The sequence below is a fragment of the Anabrus simplex genome, chromosome 2 (genome assembly GCF_040414725.1).
Source record: "Anabrus simplex isolate iqAnaSimp1 chromosome 2, ASM4041472v1, whole genome shotgun sequence".
Taxonomy (NCBI): domain Eukaryota; kingdom Metazoa; phylum Arthropoda; class Insecta; order Orthoptera; family Tettigoniidae; genus Anabrus; species Anabrus simplex.
Window position 1 is genome coordinate 1,045,314,733 of NC_090266.1, and position 19,275 is coordinate 1,045,334,007.

Here is a 19,275-nt window from a genome sequence, read left to right on the forward strand (position 1 = left end):
TAAGAATGGATGCCCTTTCTGACCGCCACGTAATTCTTGAAGTGAAAATTTCTTCCCAGGATTGACCGGAATTCGCGCCTCAGCCTTCTGGGTGAGAAGCCAGCAGCTAAGTCACTGAGCTAATCATACCCGCCCCCACCCGTCGTTTGTAGTGTAAAAAATTAATATTTTCATAATTAGGTTCTAAATGATCTCCGGTCAGATGCCTTTATACAACCGGGCGTAAGTGCTCCAAGTTACTCAGCTATTCTTCAGATGTTAATTCTAACATTACTGTTGATTTTACGGTGAAAGTAGTATTACTGTTACTGTTAAACTTAGAATTGTCTATGCTATTTGATCATTCACCAAGTTTCATTGAAATCTGTCTACTCCAACCGAAACAGTTTCGTTGTTAGTAAATAACCACCTACTTCAAAATAAATTCTAAGAACTGGAATTCATCTTATAAGAAATTAAATTTAGTCGACAAAGGTTCTAATTAACTGTGCCTCTCTTTCTTTTAGTTGGAGCAAGCTGTTGGATATGATCAGCGACGAAGAATTCGCGCTCAGATTAGAATCGTACGTCGCACCGTAACCGAATCGTCAACAACAACCACTGTCGCATCAACTACTGAAATCAATCACTATATATCAAAAACTTCAAGATCTCCCTCGCAATCACCCACAAGGTCACCCACCAGACCAAAAGGTGAAGAAACAGTAGACAGGAGAAGTCGTGATGAGCCTTCCAGTGAGAGTGATACTGAAATTATTAGACCATCTCAAGATTCTCATAAACCATTCATTTCTAAGACTGTGAGAAAAGAACCTACAAGAGCCCCCCAAAGGGAAGATATGGTATCACCCAGAAAAATGTCAGATAATAACCGTCCAAGGTCTCCTGTTTCGGGTAATAGAACGCCAAGTCAGGAGCCGTATAATGATTATGAGCCAAGTGACGAGTACCCATCCAGAGACACTTGCCAGAAACCATCTTCTTTCCCACAAAGAGCATATCCTAAACAGGAATTCACTACCGAACCTCAAGAGCCATCTGGAAGGAAGCCATCTCAAGGTTATCAGAGACCTACTGGAAAACCAACACCATCCCAGGTGGAGCAGACTCCTGAATGGAAGACCAGCCCTGTGAGGAAACCTTCAAAGTCAGAGCTCAACATTGAATTAAAGCCTACAGCAACATCTCCTGGTGAGTTACATCACAGTCAGTTTACATCTAAATGTAATTTGGAATTATATTAACCTCTAAACTGCATGGGAAATGGGCTCATCAGTGTATTTCTTGTTACACTATAACATTATGTCGGCTGGGAAACTAAAAACCACCCACCGAACATACTGGCTGAGGCACTCACACGCCAGGCGGGCCGATTTTATTTTCCCACCCTGTATAACGACCATTCTGATAACTGTGACCTTGCATGATTTCCATGAACGTTGCGACTTAAAAAAACTCTGCAACCAAATGCATTTCAATATCTACCATCCCAATACTATCCTCTGTCCTTGAAAGATTAATCCACCATCGACTCCTCTTTTTCACACAGCCGTACCCCTGTCTGAAGAACAACGCGGATTCACTCCCAGAAAATCATGCCTCGCTAACCTCACAGTTCTCAATCATCACATCATTTCAACAATAGAATATAAATCTCAGTTAGATGTAATCTATATAGATCTGGCTAAAGCATTCGACTCAGTGGATTACGCACTTCTTCTTCATAAGCTCGCTTCCAGATTTAATATCCGTGGTCCCGTCTTATCATTGATAACAAATTTCCTCTCCGGCAGAAAACAAAAAGTGGTACTCCCTGAATCTATCTGCCTTATCATGGTTATCTGTGTTATCAGATGTACCTCAGGGCAGTATGACATAATTCTTTGCACCCAAAATAGTCAGTATTCCTTCCTCTTGTGCGCAGACGACCTGAAAATCCAAAGGGAAGTGTCTACGCCTGATGATTGTGATGATGACTGGTTTAAGAAATGGAATCTTTCTCCCAATGTTAAGAAGTGTAACACAATATCTTTTTCATTGCTAAAACAAGGAATGAACACTGCCTACCATCCATGGACATACACTGCAATCGGCTCATCAGGTAAGAGACCTAGGTGTTATAATAGACTGTAATCTGACCTTCTCTGCTCATATTGAGTCAATAAAATCCCGTGCTATGTTTACCCTAGGCATTATTTACAGTTTCACTGAAATGAATGATATTAACGCCTTAAAATTATACTTTGTCTCGTACTGTATGTTCTCCCCATTATTGACTTTCGTTCCCCTATTTGGTCCTCATCTGCTATCACAAACATATCTCAACTAAATAGTATTTTTAACTTTTTCACTTTCATTGTTAAAACTCGCAATCTTGGTTTTAAGAACAAAACTAAATCTGACATTTTGAACTCCCTGCATATAGTTGACCTGAGAAGCAGTTCGCAGTTCTCCGACCTATGTTACCTTCATAAAATAATCAATGGCTACACCAAATCTAATACTCTTCCGACGTACTTTCCTATACACGTCCCCCCTCCCCCCACCCACCCGCCACCCAACACGCCTCACCTTACAACAACGCTCTATCTTCCATCGTCTCTCTACCTTTGGTAACTCACTACCTGATACTGACATATTCACACCATTCGCATCCTTCAAAGAAAATGTTAAAAGATTCCCTTGAAGTCATCTTCAGGTTTCCATTTTCTTCCGTCCATCCTACCCAGGACCTTTTTTCTTCCTAACTCTGTAACTGACCCTTGCCAGTTATCGTTGTCATTGTTGTTACATTGTTATTGTTAATAATTGTTAATAATTTTGTGTTGATACTTAATATTGTTGTTTATACCGATTGTTATCTTTTATACTTATTTAAACTTGTTGTTATTATTATTAGTATAAAATTGCCCTCCATAGGCTGAAATGAATTTTAAAATAAATAAATGTATTCTATGTAACGAGCTAAACATGGAAGACCCTACCGTTATGGACAAGTTTTGACTACACTGGAGGTAGACCGACGTTGTCTCTGAGTTACATCCATACTCGTTAATCTCCAAGTATTCTCTGGCTGGAATAATCCGCCCCTTGTCCCATGACCTCGCTTCATAAGAAACTCCACCAAATGTGACGAAAATAAATCATTATATAGACGTGTGTTCCTCGTAGACAATGCCTGCTAAAGCCTTCTTCCACCCTCTTATTCTATACTGCCTTGCAGATTTAATACTAGAAGCGTAATCAATGACGCAAACAAAGCTGCGTCCATCGCTAGAATACAAACTGCATAAATCCCACTACTCAGAACAGCGCGCTAAATCATCCAACTCGTCCGACAATGGGTCGGAAACCCGTATAGACAAATGACAAACAGACCTCTCTTCGAGTCAACATTTAACGAAGAGTTACACTGACCAGCTAAAGAATCAGATATTACTACTTTTTAACAAAATATTTAGCATTGGTTTAATTCGGGCCCGATTTTGCCCTTAGGTCACACGGTCACGTGCCCTGTCATCAATGAAGCCTTCAAGAGAACGCGTATTTATTACGTTATTTCTCTTTAAAAGATGCTTTTTTTTATTGCTTATGCGTTACGCTCCTTTCTCGTATATTGGGAGAAACTTAGCAACAGAGCAATGGTCGCATTTTAGTTGTGGACTTCCTATCTCATTCCTTAACACCATACCCACACTTGCCGCTGCGAGATTAGGAGGAGGGGGGGGGGGGGATGTACGGTAAAATACATTGACTGTGTTCAGAAAGATTTTGAGACCGGACAATGGGGCACTGTAATACAAATTTTCGACATAGTTGATATTCTGTCCATTAGATGGTTCAATCAACCACTACTGATATTCATTTAGGGCAGTCGCCCAGGTGGCAGATTCCCTATCTGTTGTTTTCCTAGCCTTTTCTTAAATGATTTCAAAGAAATTGAAAATGTATTGAACATCTCCCTTGGTAAGTTATTCCAATCCCTAATCCCTTCCTATAAACTAATATTTGCCCTAATTTGTCCTCTTGAATTCCAACTTTATCTTCATATTGTAATCTTTCCTACTTTTAAAGACACCACTCAGACTTATTCGTCTACTAATGTCATTCCACGCCATCTGTCCACTGACAGCTCGGAGCATACCACTTAGTCGAGCAGCTCGTCTCCTTTCTCCCAAGTCTTCCCAGGCCAAACTTTGCAACATTTTTGTAACGCTACTCTTTTGTCGAGCCGGCTCCGGGGTGTGGGGATAGCGTGCCTGCCTCTCGCCCGAAGGCCACGGGTTCGATTCCCGGCCATGTCAGGGATTTTCTCTCGACATGAGGGCTGGTTCGAGGTCCACTCGGCCTACGTGATTAGAATTGAGGAGCTACCTGACGGTGAGATGGCGTCCCCGGTCTCGAAAGCCCAGAATAACGACCGAAAAGATGCATCGTGCTGACCACACGGTCCCTCGTATTCTGCAGGCCTTCGGGCTGAGCTGCGGTCGCTGGGTAGGCCAAAGCCCTTTCAGGGGCGTTAAGTGCCGTGGGGTCTGGTTTGGTTTGGTACTCTTTTGTCGGAAATCACCCAGAACAAATCGAGCTGCTTTTCTATTGGTTTTTTTTTTTTTTCAGTTCTTAAATCAATTAATCCTGGTAAGGGTCCCATACATTGGAACCATACTCTGTTTGGGGTCTTACCAGAGACTTATATGCCCTTAATACAACCCCTAACCACCCTCATAAGCATCTGCAGAGATCTGTACCCTTTATTTACAATACCATTTATGTGATTACCCCAATGAAGATCTTTACATATATTAACGCCTAGGCGATACCCATAAGGAACTTCCACCCCAACAACGCAGTAATTAAAACTGAGAGGACTTTTCCTATTTGTGAAACTCTCAACCTGCCTTTTAACCCCGTTTATCACCATACCATTGCCCAGTGTCCATCTCACAACATTATCAAGGTCATTTTGCAGTTGCTCACAATCTTGTAACGTATGTATTACTCTATACAGAATAACATGGTGACAGGAACAGTTTTGTTGACTTTCTTTATAGCATAGTAATAACCTTTTGGGCTTTTGCCATGTCAGAAAACAAGGTGAAATTCTTTACTTTTCCCAGAGAACTTAGGTCCGCGTCTTCAGAAGAAAGCCTCGTCTGTCCACGAGCAAGACTTCTCGAGTAACGAAGGGTATTTAAGAACGCTTTACCGTTGGTCTATAGTAAGTGGTTCTCTCGTTCGTCACTAGATGGCTCACAGTTCCCTAGCCTTCCGAGTGGGAGGCGACGAGATCAACTTAGCTCTTCGAACTCTTACCCAACCTAACAATACAGGGTTAGGATTATACGTGAAGTTGTGGAATCCTGACAACTTTAAAAGTGACACTGGCTATCAATTAAGTATTACGTGGTTGCCAGCCATTAAGGATTTATGTAGGTGGTTCTCTTCCCTGTATTTTCCCCATTGTTATTTCGTTGCGGTGTTTCCCAAATCGTCAAAATCGTCGGTGGATGTAGAGTGAATCTCAGCCCACAAGTGGCCACGGCTGGTCCGTGGACCGACAGCTCTGCACTCTGACCGGTCAACCGAGCAGAGGAGGGGTGGCCACGGCTCTACCGTGGCTCTACGCCTCTGCATTCGGGAGACGGAATAGCACTGGACATCACGGATGTCCCAAACCGTCGGCTGTCCTGAGAATGGTTTTCTGTGCTTTTCCATTCTCCTGCACTAAGGCGAATGCCGGGACAGATCCTAGTACAGGCCACGGCCGCCAGCCCCCTCACCTTCTCCGAACATCTCCTTCGCCGATACAAATCTCCCGGCTTGAGAGAGGGCGTTACCGTCTAGGAAGCCCGCCGTCCTCTTCAGTGAGAGAATGGAAACGTTTTTAGTAGTGGTAGTAGTACCGGGCGAGTTGGCCGTGCGGTTAGGGGTGCATAGCTGTGAGCTTGCATCCAAGAGATAGTGGATTCAAACCCCACTGTCGGGAGCTCTGAAGGTGGTTTTCCATGGTTTCCAGTTTTCACACCAGGCGTATCCTGGGGCTGTACCTTAATTAAGGCCACGGCCGCTTTTTCCCTCTCCTAGCCCTTTCCTGCCCCATCGTCGCCATAAGACCTATCTGCGTCAGTGCGACATAAAACAACTTGTAAAAAAAAAAGAACTTATTCTGTCACTCTCGTCTCTTTAACAAGCTATTGGATCTATGCCTGTGAGTGAGATGACGTCTTCGTCTATAAGCCACACGCGAAGCTTGACACGCTCCATAGCATTAGGGCCATGAGTCTTAAAACTAAATTGTAGATTAATGAACACACACTGCAGTCCCACAAGAGAGCAAAGAGATGCTGGCAACTTGCGTCGAAGAGACCAACTTTATGACATTTATTTAATGGTCTAACGGAGGTGCCAATTTAAACACCAATATTCTAAGAACTTTGGAAAGAACCCAATTTCCAGGGGTCCTCTTGCTGAAAGAGGAAGACTACCCTCAGAAACGACGTAGAATATGATCGTACTAGTCCCGTTAAACTTCCAACCTTTGTTGTTTGTTGTTGTTAAAAGCGACCTAACATCTAGGTCATTGACTTACCGCAATTCTACCCTTAAATAATTGTATAGATACATACCACTACAAACGTCACAGTGAGACAGGTCATTCGACGATTTCAGCTCACGAGTACAGAGAGCAATGGTCACGGACACCTTAGGCCTCTAATGTGGAAACCAGCAACGAAAAAATAATATTTTTGAAGTTTTCATAAGTAACACCAAGCATGGGGAGATTCTGATTAATAATAATAATAATAATAATAATAATAATAATAATAATAATAATAATAATAATAATGTTATCGGTTTTATGCCCCACTGACTACTTCTACAGTTATCGGAGACGCCAAGGTGCTGGAATTTCATCCCGCAGGAGTGACAGTATTTTACGAACTGGTAAATCTATCGACCTGAGACCGGCGTATTTCAACACCTTCAAATACCATCGGCCTGAGCCAGGATCGAACCCGGCAGCTTGGTCTTAGAAGGCCAGTCCTTCTACCATCTGAGCCCGGTAATGCGGATAGTGACTTGGCTACTCCATTTCAAATAAAGTTCAATGAAACGTATTCATGGTTTTCGTAATAGCCATTCTTATACGTCAGAATTGCATTTCATCTGTACCATTGATGTTTTATATGCTGTGAACCTTCAGTAAAAAAAAAAAAAAATGAAATAGCGTATGGCTTTTAGTGCCAGGAGTGTCCGAGGACAAGTTCGGCTCGCCAGATTCAGGTCTTCTGATTTGACTCACGTAGGCGACCTGCGCGTGGTGATACAGGATGAAATGATGATGAAGACGACACATGCACCCAGCCCCAGTGTCAGCAAAATTAACCAATTATGATTAAAACTCCCGGGACCCTTGTGAGCAAAGGCCAGCACGCTAACCATTTAGCCATGGAGCCGGACAACCTTCCAGTAATTTCGCTTGATATTAGGCATGTCAAGGTCACGAGCTGACAGGATTGAGTGCAGGAGAAACAGCTGTTATGAGTGCTAGCCCAGGACGTTACCAGATAGCGCAAGCCTGGAAGTGTGTATATTACACGTTCATAACTAAGCTACTCCGTAGAATACTTGTATATAATTAAGGACACGCATAATATTAAATGAGTTCAACACGGCGTTCACATAAAATGTGCGAAACAATATGTTTTGTAATCACAGTGTAGTAGGGAAATAAATAATTAATATAGCCTAAAGGATGTAAGCAATGAAAATCAAAATCCACAGACTGTTTCCCGTCACTCGACTGGGTCAGGAATTGAATGAATGAAGCCTGCATCTAGCGGCGAGGACAGGAATTGTGCCGGCTGCCGAAGCCTGTCGCACTTCTCTGGGGCAATGATTAATGACTGACGTATGAAATGAAATTATATCGGAGAGTGTTGCTGGGATGAAAGATCAGGGAACACCGGAGTACACGGAGAAAAACCTGTCCCGCCTCCGCTTTGTCCAGCACAAATCTCACATGGAGTGACAGGGATTTGGACCAGAGGACCCAGTGGTGAGAGGCTGGCGCGCTGCCTCCTGAGCCACGGAGGCTTCGTTATAAGCAATAAGGAAGAAAATGACACACTTATTTGTTCAGCGGCTTAACATGCTCAACTCTCCTATGAACAATTATGAAGCGGAATAATGCCTAATACTCGTAGTATGCCGCGACGCTTCTGTAGCAAAATGACATGTTAAGAAAAAGCATTAAGAAAGAAAATAGGCTACAATAAAAATAGTATCTCGTCAAGCAAACATGTTGATACAAAGGTACACAAGTACAAAAACACACTAACCAATTACTGTGTTAATCCTTATGCCACACCTATGTAGCTGTATGATTTCACATGTCACACGATCTGTGAAACTTACAACTTCTTTTTAGCAATTATTCGCGCACTGTTCGGTTGGACATTCTTAGTCCAGGCAAGTCTCATGATTGATTGTACGTGAGAGCCCGATAAACAGGATCGGAACCTAGTCTTGTAAAAGCTATTAATTCTCCCACGAACATTCGGACTTTCGGGAAACGAGATGGGTCCAATTGTTGATAAAACTGAAAAATTATCTGTTCTTTGTATAGATTGTACCTGTTCTTTATATTGATCTTTGAGTCGTAAATCGCAGTGGAGATTTATGAGTTCTAGGTGTAAGTTATTTGGTGCATCCGCTGGCTGTACCGGAAGTGGTACTCTGAACAGTTGCAGCTTCTGTCGAATACCGTCAAGGTCTTTAAGTCTGTTATTAAACTCATATTGAAGTTCATCTAGAAGAACCTATTTCTCCGGTTCAGTATAAAACGGTTGAAATCTGCTTTTCTAATTTGGTTCTTCCATAAGGTTAGCTTCAGTTTAAATCCCCCTATGGCAGCGTACATATTGGTTATTGATTGTAATTCCCTTGCAACTGTAGATTAAACGCGTGTAGGTGTGGTAAAATATCTGCCAAAAACGCAAAGTCTGAAATCCACTTTGGATCATGAATTTGAAGAATGTCCCGGACCTTTCCAACCAATCCTCTCCCCCCCCCCAACGCTGTGCTCGCTGTCGATCACGTCCATATACAAGGCCTCTCTTATAAACCCAGACCGAGCGCACGGTGTTCAAACTCTGCGCTACAGCAGCTGCCTAAGCCCAACTCATGTCGAGCGCGGCCGCCCTGCTTTAAGCGTGTATACAATCTTACATGAAATCTTACCTTATAAAAGATGCTGGAAGTGTCATCTTTCATAACGAGGGACTTCATAAAAACCATTAGAATGTTCTGCACACCAATAGAGAGAGTTATGAGTGTTCACATGACCATTAAGATGAAACCAGGCCTCATCCGAAAAGAATACAAGCTGTGGATCGAATAAACGATCATTCAATGATGCAAGATACCACCCACAATAGCTCACTCTTGCGGCCTGATCAGCAGGTTTTAAACAATGGGCCCGTGTAAACCTGTACGATTTGATGTGTAACAGCTTTGTAGCTCTGTGTGTAGAAGAAACCGAAACCCCTACTTGTTTTGCTGATTTTGTAAGTGATTTATTCGGTGACCGTTCAAGATTCGCACCAATGTCATCTAGCTTTTCCTCTGTTAAAACTGTTCGTGTGCGCGCATGTTTTTTATTGAGCACTGAGCCAGTAGTTTCAAATTTATTTACAATTACGTGAATCTGCCAACGGCCGTAGCCGTGTTGAAACACCGGATCCCGTGAGATCTCCGAAGTTAAGCAACATTGGGCGTGGTCAGGAGTTGGATGGGTTGCCACGTGCTGTTGGTGAGGGGTAAGGGAATGGAGGAGCGGAAAGGAACTGGCCACCATACCGCATGTAAACTCCGGCTCAGGACACCTCTGCGGAGGTTCGGACCTGCCTTCGGGCAGAATAACCCTTGCCTACCTACGTGAATCTGTACTCGTGAATGTGGCACTTCACCAGGAAATTGCTGGGAAAAAAATGCATCGCGTCCCCGTCGAGCCGACTCGTACTTAAAATAACTTTTAGGTACGAAAATAAGGTGTTGCTATGATAACTGTCTCACCATGTTAACAGCTGGCTGTTGATGTTAGGTCTAACACGTGCAAGGTCAAGAACTTTGCGTGCAGCCCCCGTACGGCTGCTTAGGTCTCGGAGCGCCACTGGACGGTCTGGATTTATAAGACAGATCCTGTAGTGTTTAAATTGCGATGGATTAATCCGTGGGCCCTAATAAAATTCAGTTTTCGTAACAGCGTCCATTCTACGACTCATTTTGAGCGATTTTGCACAAAGGACCTTCTGGTGAAACAAACAATGAACGGCTGTAAAGGAATGACTGTAATCTGACAGTAATTTTTATTTTAGTCGACCAGTGAACCCCGATTTTGCACGCATCATAGTAGGAACACCATTTGTCGCCACAGATACGAGTGTATCCCAACACAGACCCATTCTTTCGGCAGACTGAATAAACAGCACTAAATTCGTCTATCCCGGTTGTAGTTGTAAAGTAATTCGGTTACTTGTAGAGAACTGTCTACTCCACGAAAAAAATATAAAACCAGCTGCAAAACGTACGCAATATCTGTACTTTCATCGGTTGCAATCGAAAAAGCTGTGAAGTTCTTATAGATATCCTCAAGCTGCACCCTCGTATCTTCTGAAAGCTCGTCGGTTTTTACAGTTGTGTTTCTTGAGAGGATGAATGATTTGTATTTATTACTTTCAGTAGGAGACAAAATCTGCACTTCGGTCACTATGCGTTCTTTAATCAAGTCACCATCAGTGAATGGGTGATTTCGCAGGACAATTCTGTGGGCAAATCCATAGCCATTATTCAGAATGTTGTCGGAATTCTCACCCTGTGAAATAATGAATTCAAGTATCAGCTATATGCAAGCTATTTGCAATATTCCGCACATTTCAACTTTTAATAACTCCAAATACCGGGCAAGTTGGCCGCTGTGAGGTTGCATCCGGGAGATAGTGGGTTCGAACTCTACTGAAGATGATTTCCCGTGGTTTCCCATTTTTACACCAGGCAAATGCTGGGACTGTACTTTCATTAAGGCGCTTCCTTCCCACTCCTAGGCCTTTCCTATCCCATCGTCTCCATAAGACATCTCTGTGTCGATGCGACGTAAAAACAAATTGTAGAAAAAAACTCCAAATATTGAATTTGCCATCAGAAAGATCGGGCGAGTTGGCCGTGCGGTTAGGGACGCGCAGCTGTGAGCTTGCAATAGGGAGACAGTGAGTTCGAGCCCCACTGTGAGCAGCCTTGAAGATGGTTTTCCATGGTTTCCCGTTCTGGGGCTGTACCTTAATTAAGACCATGGCCGCTTCCTTCCCACTCCTAGGCCTTTCCTATCCCATCATTGCCAAAAGTCCTATCTGTGTCGGTGCGACTTAAAAAAATGAAAATCCACAGCCTTTTTCCAGTCATTCGACCGGATCAGGAATGGAATGAATGAAGCCCCCATCTAGCGGCGTGGATAGGAATTGTGCCGGCTGCCGAAGCCTGCGGTGCGACGTAAAGCAAAATTGTAAAAAATAATCCATCTAAAAGGAAGAAAGGAAGCTATTTTTATTAATATACTTAGGTACTGACTGAACAGCATTTGATAATTTGCCTGTTAAGGCTTTCCTGTTCTCCCCTGTGATGCCCAATTACACACTTCATAGTATCTCCGGACATTACATACAAGGCACTGACTGTACTTCTCCGTCATGATCACGGCTTAAGAAAAAGGATAACATTTCCTGGTTGTATTTTGAAGATGTCGTCCGTGCACAATCTATGTTTCCACTCGACATGTTTTAACGATTACTTGTAGACCAGAACAAGTAACTGGAGCATGTCATTGGTAGGCTTGCACACTGTACAGCCCTGAGTCAGCAACGTGGAGAAATACAAGCCTACTGTGAGGGGAAGAGAATGGCACAGGTATTTCTAGCACGGGCAATGGACTTCCGGTGGGCAGGGTTTGACACCCGTGCTTTATATAGTTCGGAAGTCTACTCTGTAATTTCTTAGACTTACAAGCGTTAAAGGTAAGATCAGGGCTGTAGTCGAGGGTACACGTGGGTATACGCCGTATGCTCTCTGCTTGACTCCACTCATTAGAGTATGCCTTCTGATTTCTTGCGTGTACCTTCTAATTCAGCCTCTTTTACTTTCTTTTTTTCTGTCCTTTTTTATTTCCTAATTCTATCAGTGAGTCTTAACTCTCCAGCTACGCTTGTAATCGTGAACAATGAAGGTTCAGCTTGATTAATAACATTATCAGCCATCACTTATTTAAGGTCATCAGTTGTGGCTCAGACGGTTAAGGCGCTGGCCTTCTAACCCCAACTTGGCAGGTTCGATCCTGGCTCAGTCCGGTGGTATTTGAAGGTGCTCAAATACAACAGCCTCGTGTCGGTAGATTTACTGGCACGTAAAAGAAATCCTGCGGGACTAAATTCCGGCACCTCGGCGTCTCCGAAGACCGTAAAAGTAGTTAGTGGGACGTAAAGCAAATAACATTATTATTAAGGTCATCAGTCATCACTGTTCGTTGGTTACGTCTCCAGCCCTGTGTTCATACATTCACATGTCTCACCAGTTGACCTATTTAAGCCTGAGAAATATATGAAGACGTGGCTGCAAAACTACCGTATTGTAACATACACCCATTCAAGAGTTAGTTCCGGTACTAATGGCGTGTTGCAGGTCTTTCGATTTGACGCCGTGGAGACGAACTGCGCATCTAAGAGAATGCGACCCTACCTATGATGATTCTAATAATAAATACGTCACACACACACCCCACACACCCAACGGAATTAACCAATTAAGTTTAAAACCCCCGTCCCGCCCGGTAATCGAACCCGGGACCCTCTGAATCAAAGGCCAGCAAGCTAACCGTTTAGCCATGGAGCCGGACTAACTCGTGTCTTCACCCTGAGGTGGTGCAGCTATTTTCAGACACACCCGCAGTGGATGTAAGCTGCATGTACCATTTCAACCACATACCAGCCCTCCTGCCATTCTTAAATTTCTGGCAGTACCGGGAAACAAACCGGTGCCACTCGAGGACGGCAGCTAATAATACTAACCGTTACGCTATGGACTGCTCCGGTGATAAGTGTCATCGCAAATCAAAAGAGGCACCATGGATGTTTTTTTTAGTAAACAGCTGGAAGTAGGTCCACTAGAAGCAAATTATGATTTGCAAACTAGAGCATTAAAATAAAGATTTCTTCTTTGCCACATAAAATGCCTTCAATATGCCTGATTTATGTCAACTTCAGGGAAGTTTGTTTGTTGTAACTAGCTGTAACCCACTAATTTTAAACACCGGGGTGGTCTGCAGGTCAATATCAATGTTGTCAAGTAAAAGCCCCCACAAAAACGATTAGCGAGCAAAGTGTAAAAAGTATACAAAACAAAAGTATAAAAATACAGGGGAAGTTGCACCAAGTGGAATGTGTTTATCGGGAATTACGAACATATTTTTTTACAATTGGCTTTACAATGTACAGCCCCAGCATTTGATTGATATGAAAATGGGAAACCCCGGAAAACCATCTTCAAGGCTGCCGACAGTGGAGTTCGAACCCACTATCTCCCGACTGCAATATGATAGCTACGAGACCCAAACCACGCGGCCACTTGCTTGGTTTACGAACATATTTTGCTGATGGAGTCAGTATGAGCAGCTAAAACTTACGTTACTGTCAATTAGTGGATCATTTATGGCTACTTACAAAAGATGAGATAAACTCCCTCTAGGCACTTCGTGAATATTTTTTGTTTGATAGAAAGCCACAGAAACTTCAGTTTACGTAGAATTCGAGACAATAGAGCGTTATTTCTTGTTCTGAAGATCTCAGTTGCATTGATCGGTATTGAGCCTTGGTGAGAATCTAGAAACGAAGTCTCTTGCTTATCATGATTACTCCATTGTTTTAGTTGTTGCCATCACAGCACTTAATCTAATGCCCTTCCAATTGCCGTAGATTTTAAGCAGGCGTCTCCGAAAACTGTAAATGAAGTTAATAGGGCGTAAAACCAATATTTTAAGAGAAGTGCCGGAATACCTGGAGTAGTTCTTTAACACACCGGTAAATCTATTCAGACAAGTCTATCGCACTGACCACTCTTAATCGTCTACGTCAGAATTCAGTTCCACAACAGAGAACGACCACCTAAATGCCACATACCCAGAGGCCGATCACCTAGGTATTAGCCCCATTAAAACTACAACAATCATCATCCAGTCACTTCCGTCCTAATCCTGGCACCAGTTAGTAGTAAACACTGAGGTAACACGGTCTGTTAAACCGAGCGCGTTAATATAATTGTTCTCTTAAAACAATTTCTTCCCGTAGCAGCACGAAGCGCGCGGTAATGAATGACACCATGCAAAGGGACATGGTAGATGGCCTCAGTGACAGGACATTAAGGAACTGGGTGTGTCTTATGTTACCAAGAGAGGTAACGCACAAGGGAGAAGTGGAATGGGGCATGTACAGGCAGTCTGGCTCGATCGCATATTAGGCTGGGGAAGATTTGCAGATTTTTTCCAGGTGCCTTCAAGGACAATTCAGAACGCTGGCCGATGAGAGGGACTGAAGTCCACCAACTTATATTTAAATGACGAGAGAACGGTAATTTTTTTAACATGTGCTCAATTTCGTAGCGCTCGTTCTCAGGCCTGACACTACTAGGATTACAGCCCTGTGTTCTTGAAGGCTAACAGTAGTGCAAGAAATTCAAACCATAGAATTCAGAAAACTTAACCGAGCTAGTTGCTCACGCCGTGTGGATCGCGTACCTGTGCACTTGAAGTTAGGAGGTTGTAGGTTCGAGCCCCGCTGCAGGCAGCCCTGAGGATGGATTTCCGTGGTTTCCATTTTCAGAGCAGACAAATGCTGGGGCTAAAGTAAACTCGTGTCTTCATCCCGGGGTCAGCTCTTTTCAGGCACATCCCAAATGGAGGTGAGCTGCATGTACCAGTTTAACCATATATCAGCCCTCCGCCATTCTTAAATCTCTGGCAGCACCGGGAATCGAACTCGGGCCTCGAAGAACTGCAGTTAATAACGCTAATCGTGACACTACGGAGGTGGACATCTACAAACACCACTCACACATAATTTTATTTCCATGAAAATGTTGGCTCGTCGACCGGTACTGGTCTTGAATGCCCTATCCTAATTATTTAATCCCTTTACTGAATGCTTTTTGGTGCGGGTTAGAATTTGGATTTAGTCGTACCAGTGCCAATGCTAGGCGCTGTTTAATTCAGGATCACCCTTGGCCTTTTGTGTTTAAGGCCTTGGGTTTCGTATTGGCCTGATGTGTTAATGAGGCGATTACCTGATAGGAGTAACCTCCTATACAATTGGGCAGCCATGTTCCGCCTTCTTTCCCTGAGAGTGGGCATGTGGCTCTCTTTATGGATATCGGCATTACGTACAAACCAATCGGCACCTGTAATAAGGCGAAGGGCCCGGTTTTGAACGGATTTCACCTTATTTCAGGTGTCAATTAGCGGTAATGCCCCATACAGGGCAAACTGACTAGTGAAGTGTACAGATGAAGCTTGTTTTCGGTTGAGAGGTTGTTTTCAGCATTCAGTAATCTGAATAATTTAGAGACCCTGCTGTTGACCATAGCCGAAATTTGTTGTATATGCTGACATTCGAAGGATGACATTCGAAGACCGTCTAATTACTCCTCCAAAGAATATATTTACCTTAGTTTAATAATAATAATAATAATAATAATAATAATAATAATAATAATAATAATAATAATAATATGTTTTAATTTCGTGTGGCTATTTATAGCCGAGTGCAGCCCTTGTAAGGCAGACCCTCCGATGAGGGTGGGCGGCATCTGCCATGTGTAGGTAACTGCGTGTTATTGTGGTGGAGGATAGTGTTATGTGTGGTGTGTGAGTTGCAGGGATGTTGGGGACAGTACAAACACCCAGCCCCCGGGCCATTGGAATTAACCAATGAAGGTTAAAATCCCCAACCCGGTCGGGAATCGAACCCGGGACCCTCCGAACCAAAGCACAGTACGCTGACCATTCAGCCAACGAGTCGGAAATAATAATAATAATAATAATAATAATAATAATAATAATAATAATAATAATAATAATAATAAATGAAGCAGTGAAACTCCCGCAATAGTTCGAAGGTGGTGGATGTTGTGGTAATTATTTTAAGAGAAAGTGCAGCTGGGCAACCATTTCCTCTTAACGTAAATCAGAAGGGAAAATGGAGGAGGTCTGACTCACCGAAGATTGAGAGTAACAGGCAAAAGGAAGAAAAGGGCTACGATGGGCGTGGATATGAAAGATACTCAAAGTCTCTCAAACCTAACACTGCCGAGGTCGTAAAAGTTCAAGGGAGGTCAGATATAAAGATGAAAGTGGACATCCTGGCACAAGCTAGGCGCTAGGGGCCCGTGGTCGCCAATCCGCGTTTCCAAGTAGAGAGACCCTGAAATTACTCGTTTAGTCGCCTCTTACAACAGTCAGGGATACCGTGGATGTATCCTGCCACCCCCACCCACAAGGGAAAATAACTGGGGGCAGACAGTGTTAACAACGAAGACGTTATATTATTAATATTATCGGTGTCGTCTTGTTGAAGCGGAAACAAATTGTAGACCAGTGTTGCCAACTTATATTTTCAAGATCCGCTAAATACTACCAAAAATCCGCTAAAATTCCGCCAAGAAATCCGATCTCGAATAATGAGCAATTAAAATGAGCAATAATAATAATAATAATAGTAATAATAATAATAATAATAATAATAATAATAATAATAATAATAATAATAATAATAATAAGTAAATGTCTGCACTCACCTGATCTGTGAGTTTCACTGGGATTAGCCCCCTGCCTCGAAGCCGGCGAGGTAAAACTTGTAGGCGTTTTACTGCCGGGTGCAAACTAGGTGAATCCCCTACCCCCCAGGGCCACACACAGAACAGGCCAGTTCATTTTAAACGGTCACCCTTCATAGCATAAAATAAATGCTACTCTCTCCCAGTTTCATTCCCTGTCGTCATTCGTCAACTAAGAGATAAGTAACCTTTCCTCACGCATTACAAATTTATGATACTATGATCTCATAACATCAGATCCAAATAACATGTTTTATTGTTGTTGTTGTTGTTGCTAGGGGCTTTACGTCGCCCCGACACAGATAGGTCTTATGGCGACGATGGGATAGGAAAGGCCTAGGAGTTGGAAGGAAGCGGCCGTGGCCTTAATTAAGGTACAGCCCCAGCATTTGCCTGGTGTGAAAATGAGAAACCACGGAAAACCATTTTCAGGGCTGCCGACAGTGGGATTCGAACCCCCTATCTCCCGGATGCAAGCTCACAGCCGCCCGCATCTACGCGCACGGCCAACTCGCCCGGTATGTTTTATTCATGTGACTGCTAGGTCCTGACAAGAAATACGGAATGGCTCGAAGACAGACTGGAGTACAAATTTTTTAAAAAACGTAAAATGGATAAAACACTAAATTCCGCTATAATAATTGTAGAATTCCGCCAAAAAATCCGCTGTCCGCTAAATGATATATTTCTCCGCCGACAGTCTTCTAATTCCGCCAAATTTAGCGGAAAATCCGCTAAGTTGGCAACACTGTTGTAGACTACTGACAAGGAAGGAAGTGTGAAGGTCAGACTGATAACGCAATAATCTGCTGCCATACGCGGAAGTATGTAAGGTTCGTCACACGCACACTCGCAGTTCATTGTCACGCTGCTCTTCTGTAACATAATAATACTGCTCCTTACTCTCACGCAGACACTTCACTTTCATTGAAGTTACGTCACTCGCCAAGAGCGGCTGGTAATTATAGAGTTCCTCACTCCCCAGACTGCAGACTTTCAGTTGCAATGAAACCTCTACTTCATATTGCTATTATTATTTGCTGGCCCCGTGGTGTAGGAGTAGCGGGCCTACCTCTTACCCGGGGTTCGATTCCCGGCCAGGCCAGGGATTTTTACCTAGATCTGAGGGCTGGTTCGAGGTCCACTCAGCCTCAGACTGACGGCCGAGAGGATTCGTCGTGCTCACCACACGGAAAGGACAAACTGCAACCTTGACTCATTTCTCTATGGACGCTGCTTCTTTTTCAAAGCCCTCGATTCTCATTACAGCAGACTGATTTTCGTACAGATTGTTGATAATCCTTCTTTCTCGGTATATGATTCCGACCATCCTCAGAATATCAAATAGCTTGCTCCAATCCTCATTATCGAATGCCTTTTCTAGATCTATGAATCCCATATACGTGGGCTTGTCCTCCTTAATTCGATCTTCTAAGATCACACTTAAAGTCCGGATTGCTTCACATGTTCCTACATTTTTTTTTCTTCTGAAGCCAAACTGATCTCCCAACTCAGTTTCAACATATCTTTCCATTCTTCTATAAAGAATACATGTTAACATTTTGCAAGCGTGAGATGCTAAACTAATGGTTGGGGAGTTTTCACGTTTGTTAACACCTGTTTTTTTGGGAACAAGTATAACAGCATTCTGTCTAAAAATCAGGTGGTACTTCTCCTTTATCTTACATCTTATACACTAAGTGAAATAACTTCACTATGCCGGTTTCTCCTAAGGCTGTCAGTAATTTTCCTTTTCATGTTCTATAAATACCAGAACGTTTCAAACTTCTAACGTTCCATACTCCGATTCGCAGAATGTCAGTATTCATTTTCCTGATGATTGACCCCCTTCTCGAGTAGTCTTCGCAGGAAGATCCGAATTGGGAACTACACTGACTGAGCAAATGTCATGGGATAGCGGAGCACTGATGTGCAGGTGTGTTTTCTGCGCACCACACGCCCCCTGTGCCAGCGGCAGTTCAATAGGAGACCTTGCGAGCAGTAGCTGTGCATGTGACAGGTGTAACATGGAACGTCGTTGTGAGCTGACCCCGTTCGAACGGGGTATGGTGGTCGGTGCCCGACGGATGGGAAGTGCGATTTCGGAAATGGTGCGGGAATTCGGCTTCACACGATCAACCGTGTCCAGGGTGTATCGTGAATGGTTGAATGCGGGTGTCACCGTCCACAACAGACGAACGACCGGCCATCCAGCCATCCTCGATGACATCTGAGACAGATTGTCAATAGTGACATACGGGCAACCATGCAACAAGTCATGGCTCAATTCAACACAGGCCGTGCAAGACACGTCTCCCAGTGGACAATCCGTAGGAACATGGGTTC

General features: G+C 43.4%; 1 protein-coding gene across 1 annotated transcript in view; it reads left to right on the forward strand.

Moving 5' to 3' along the window:
* The window catches only part of LOC136863769 (microtubule-associated protein futsch), a 395,621-nt gene that overhangs the window by 136,756 nt on the left and 239,590 nt on the right, over positions 1 to 19,275 (forward strand). Inside the window, exon 4 of the mRNA XM_067140122.2 lies at positions 507 to 1,191. Coding sequence (XP_066996223.2) covers positions 507 to 1,191 — 685 coding nt within the window. The remainder of the gene's footprint in view (positions 1 to 506; positions 1,192 to 19,275) is intronic.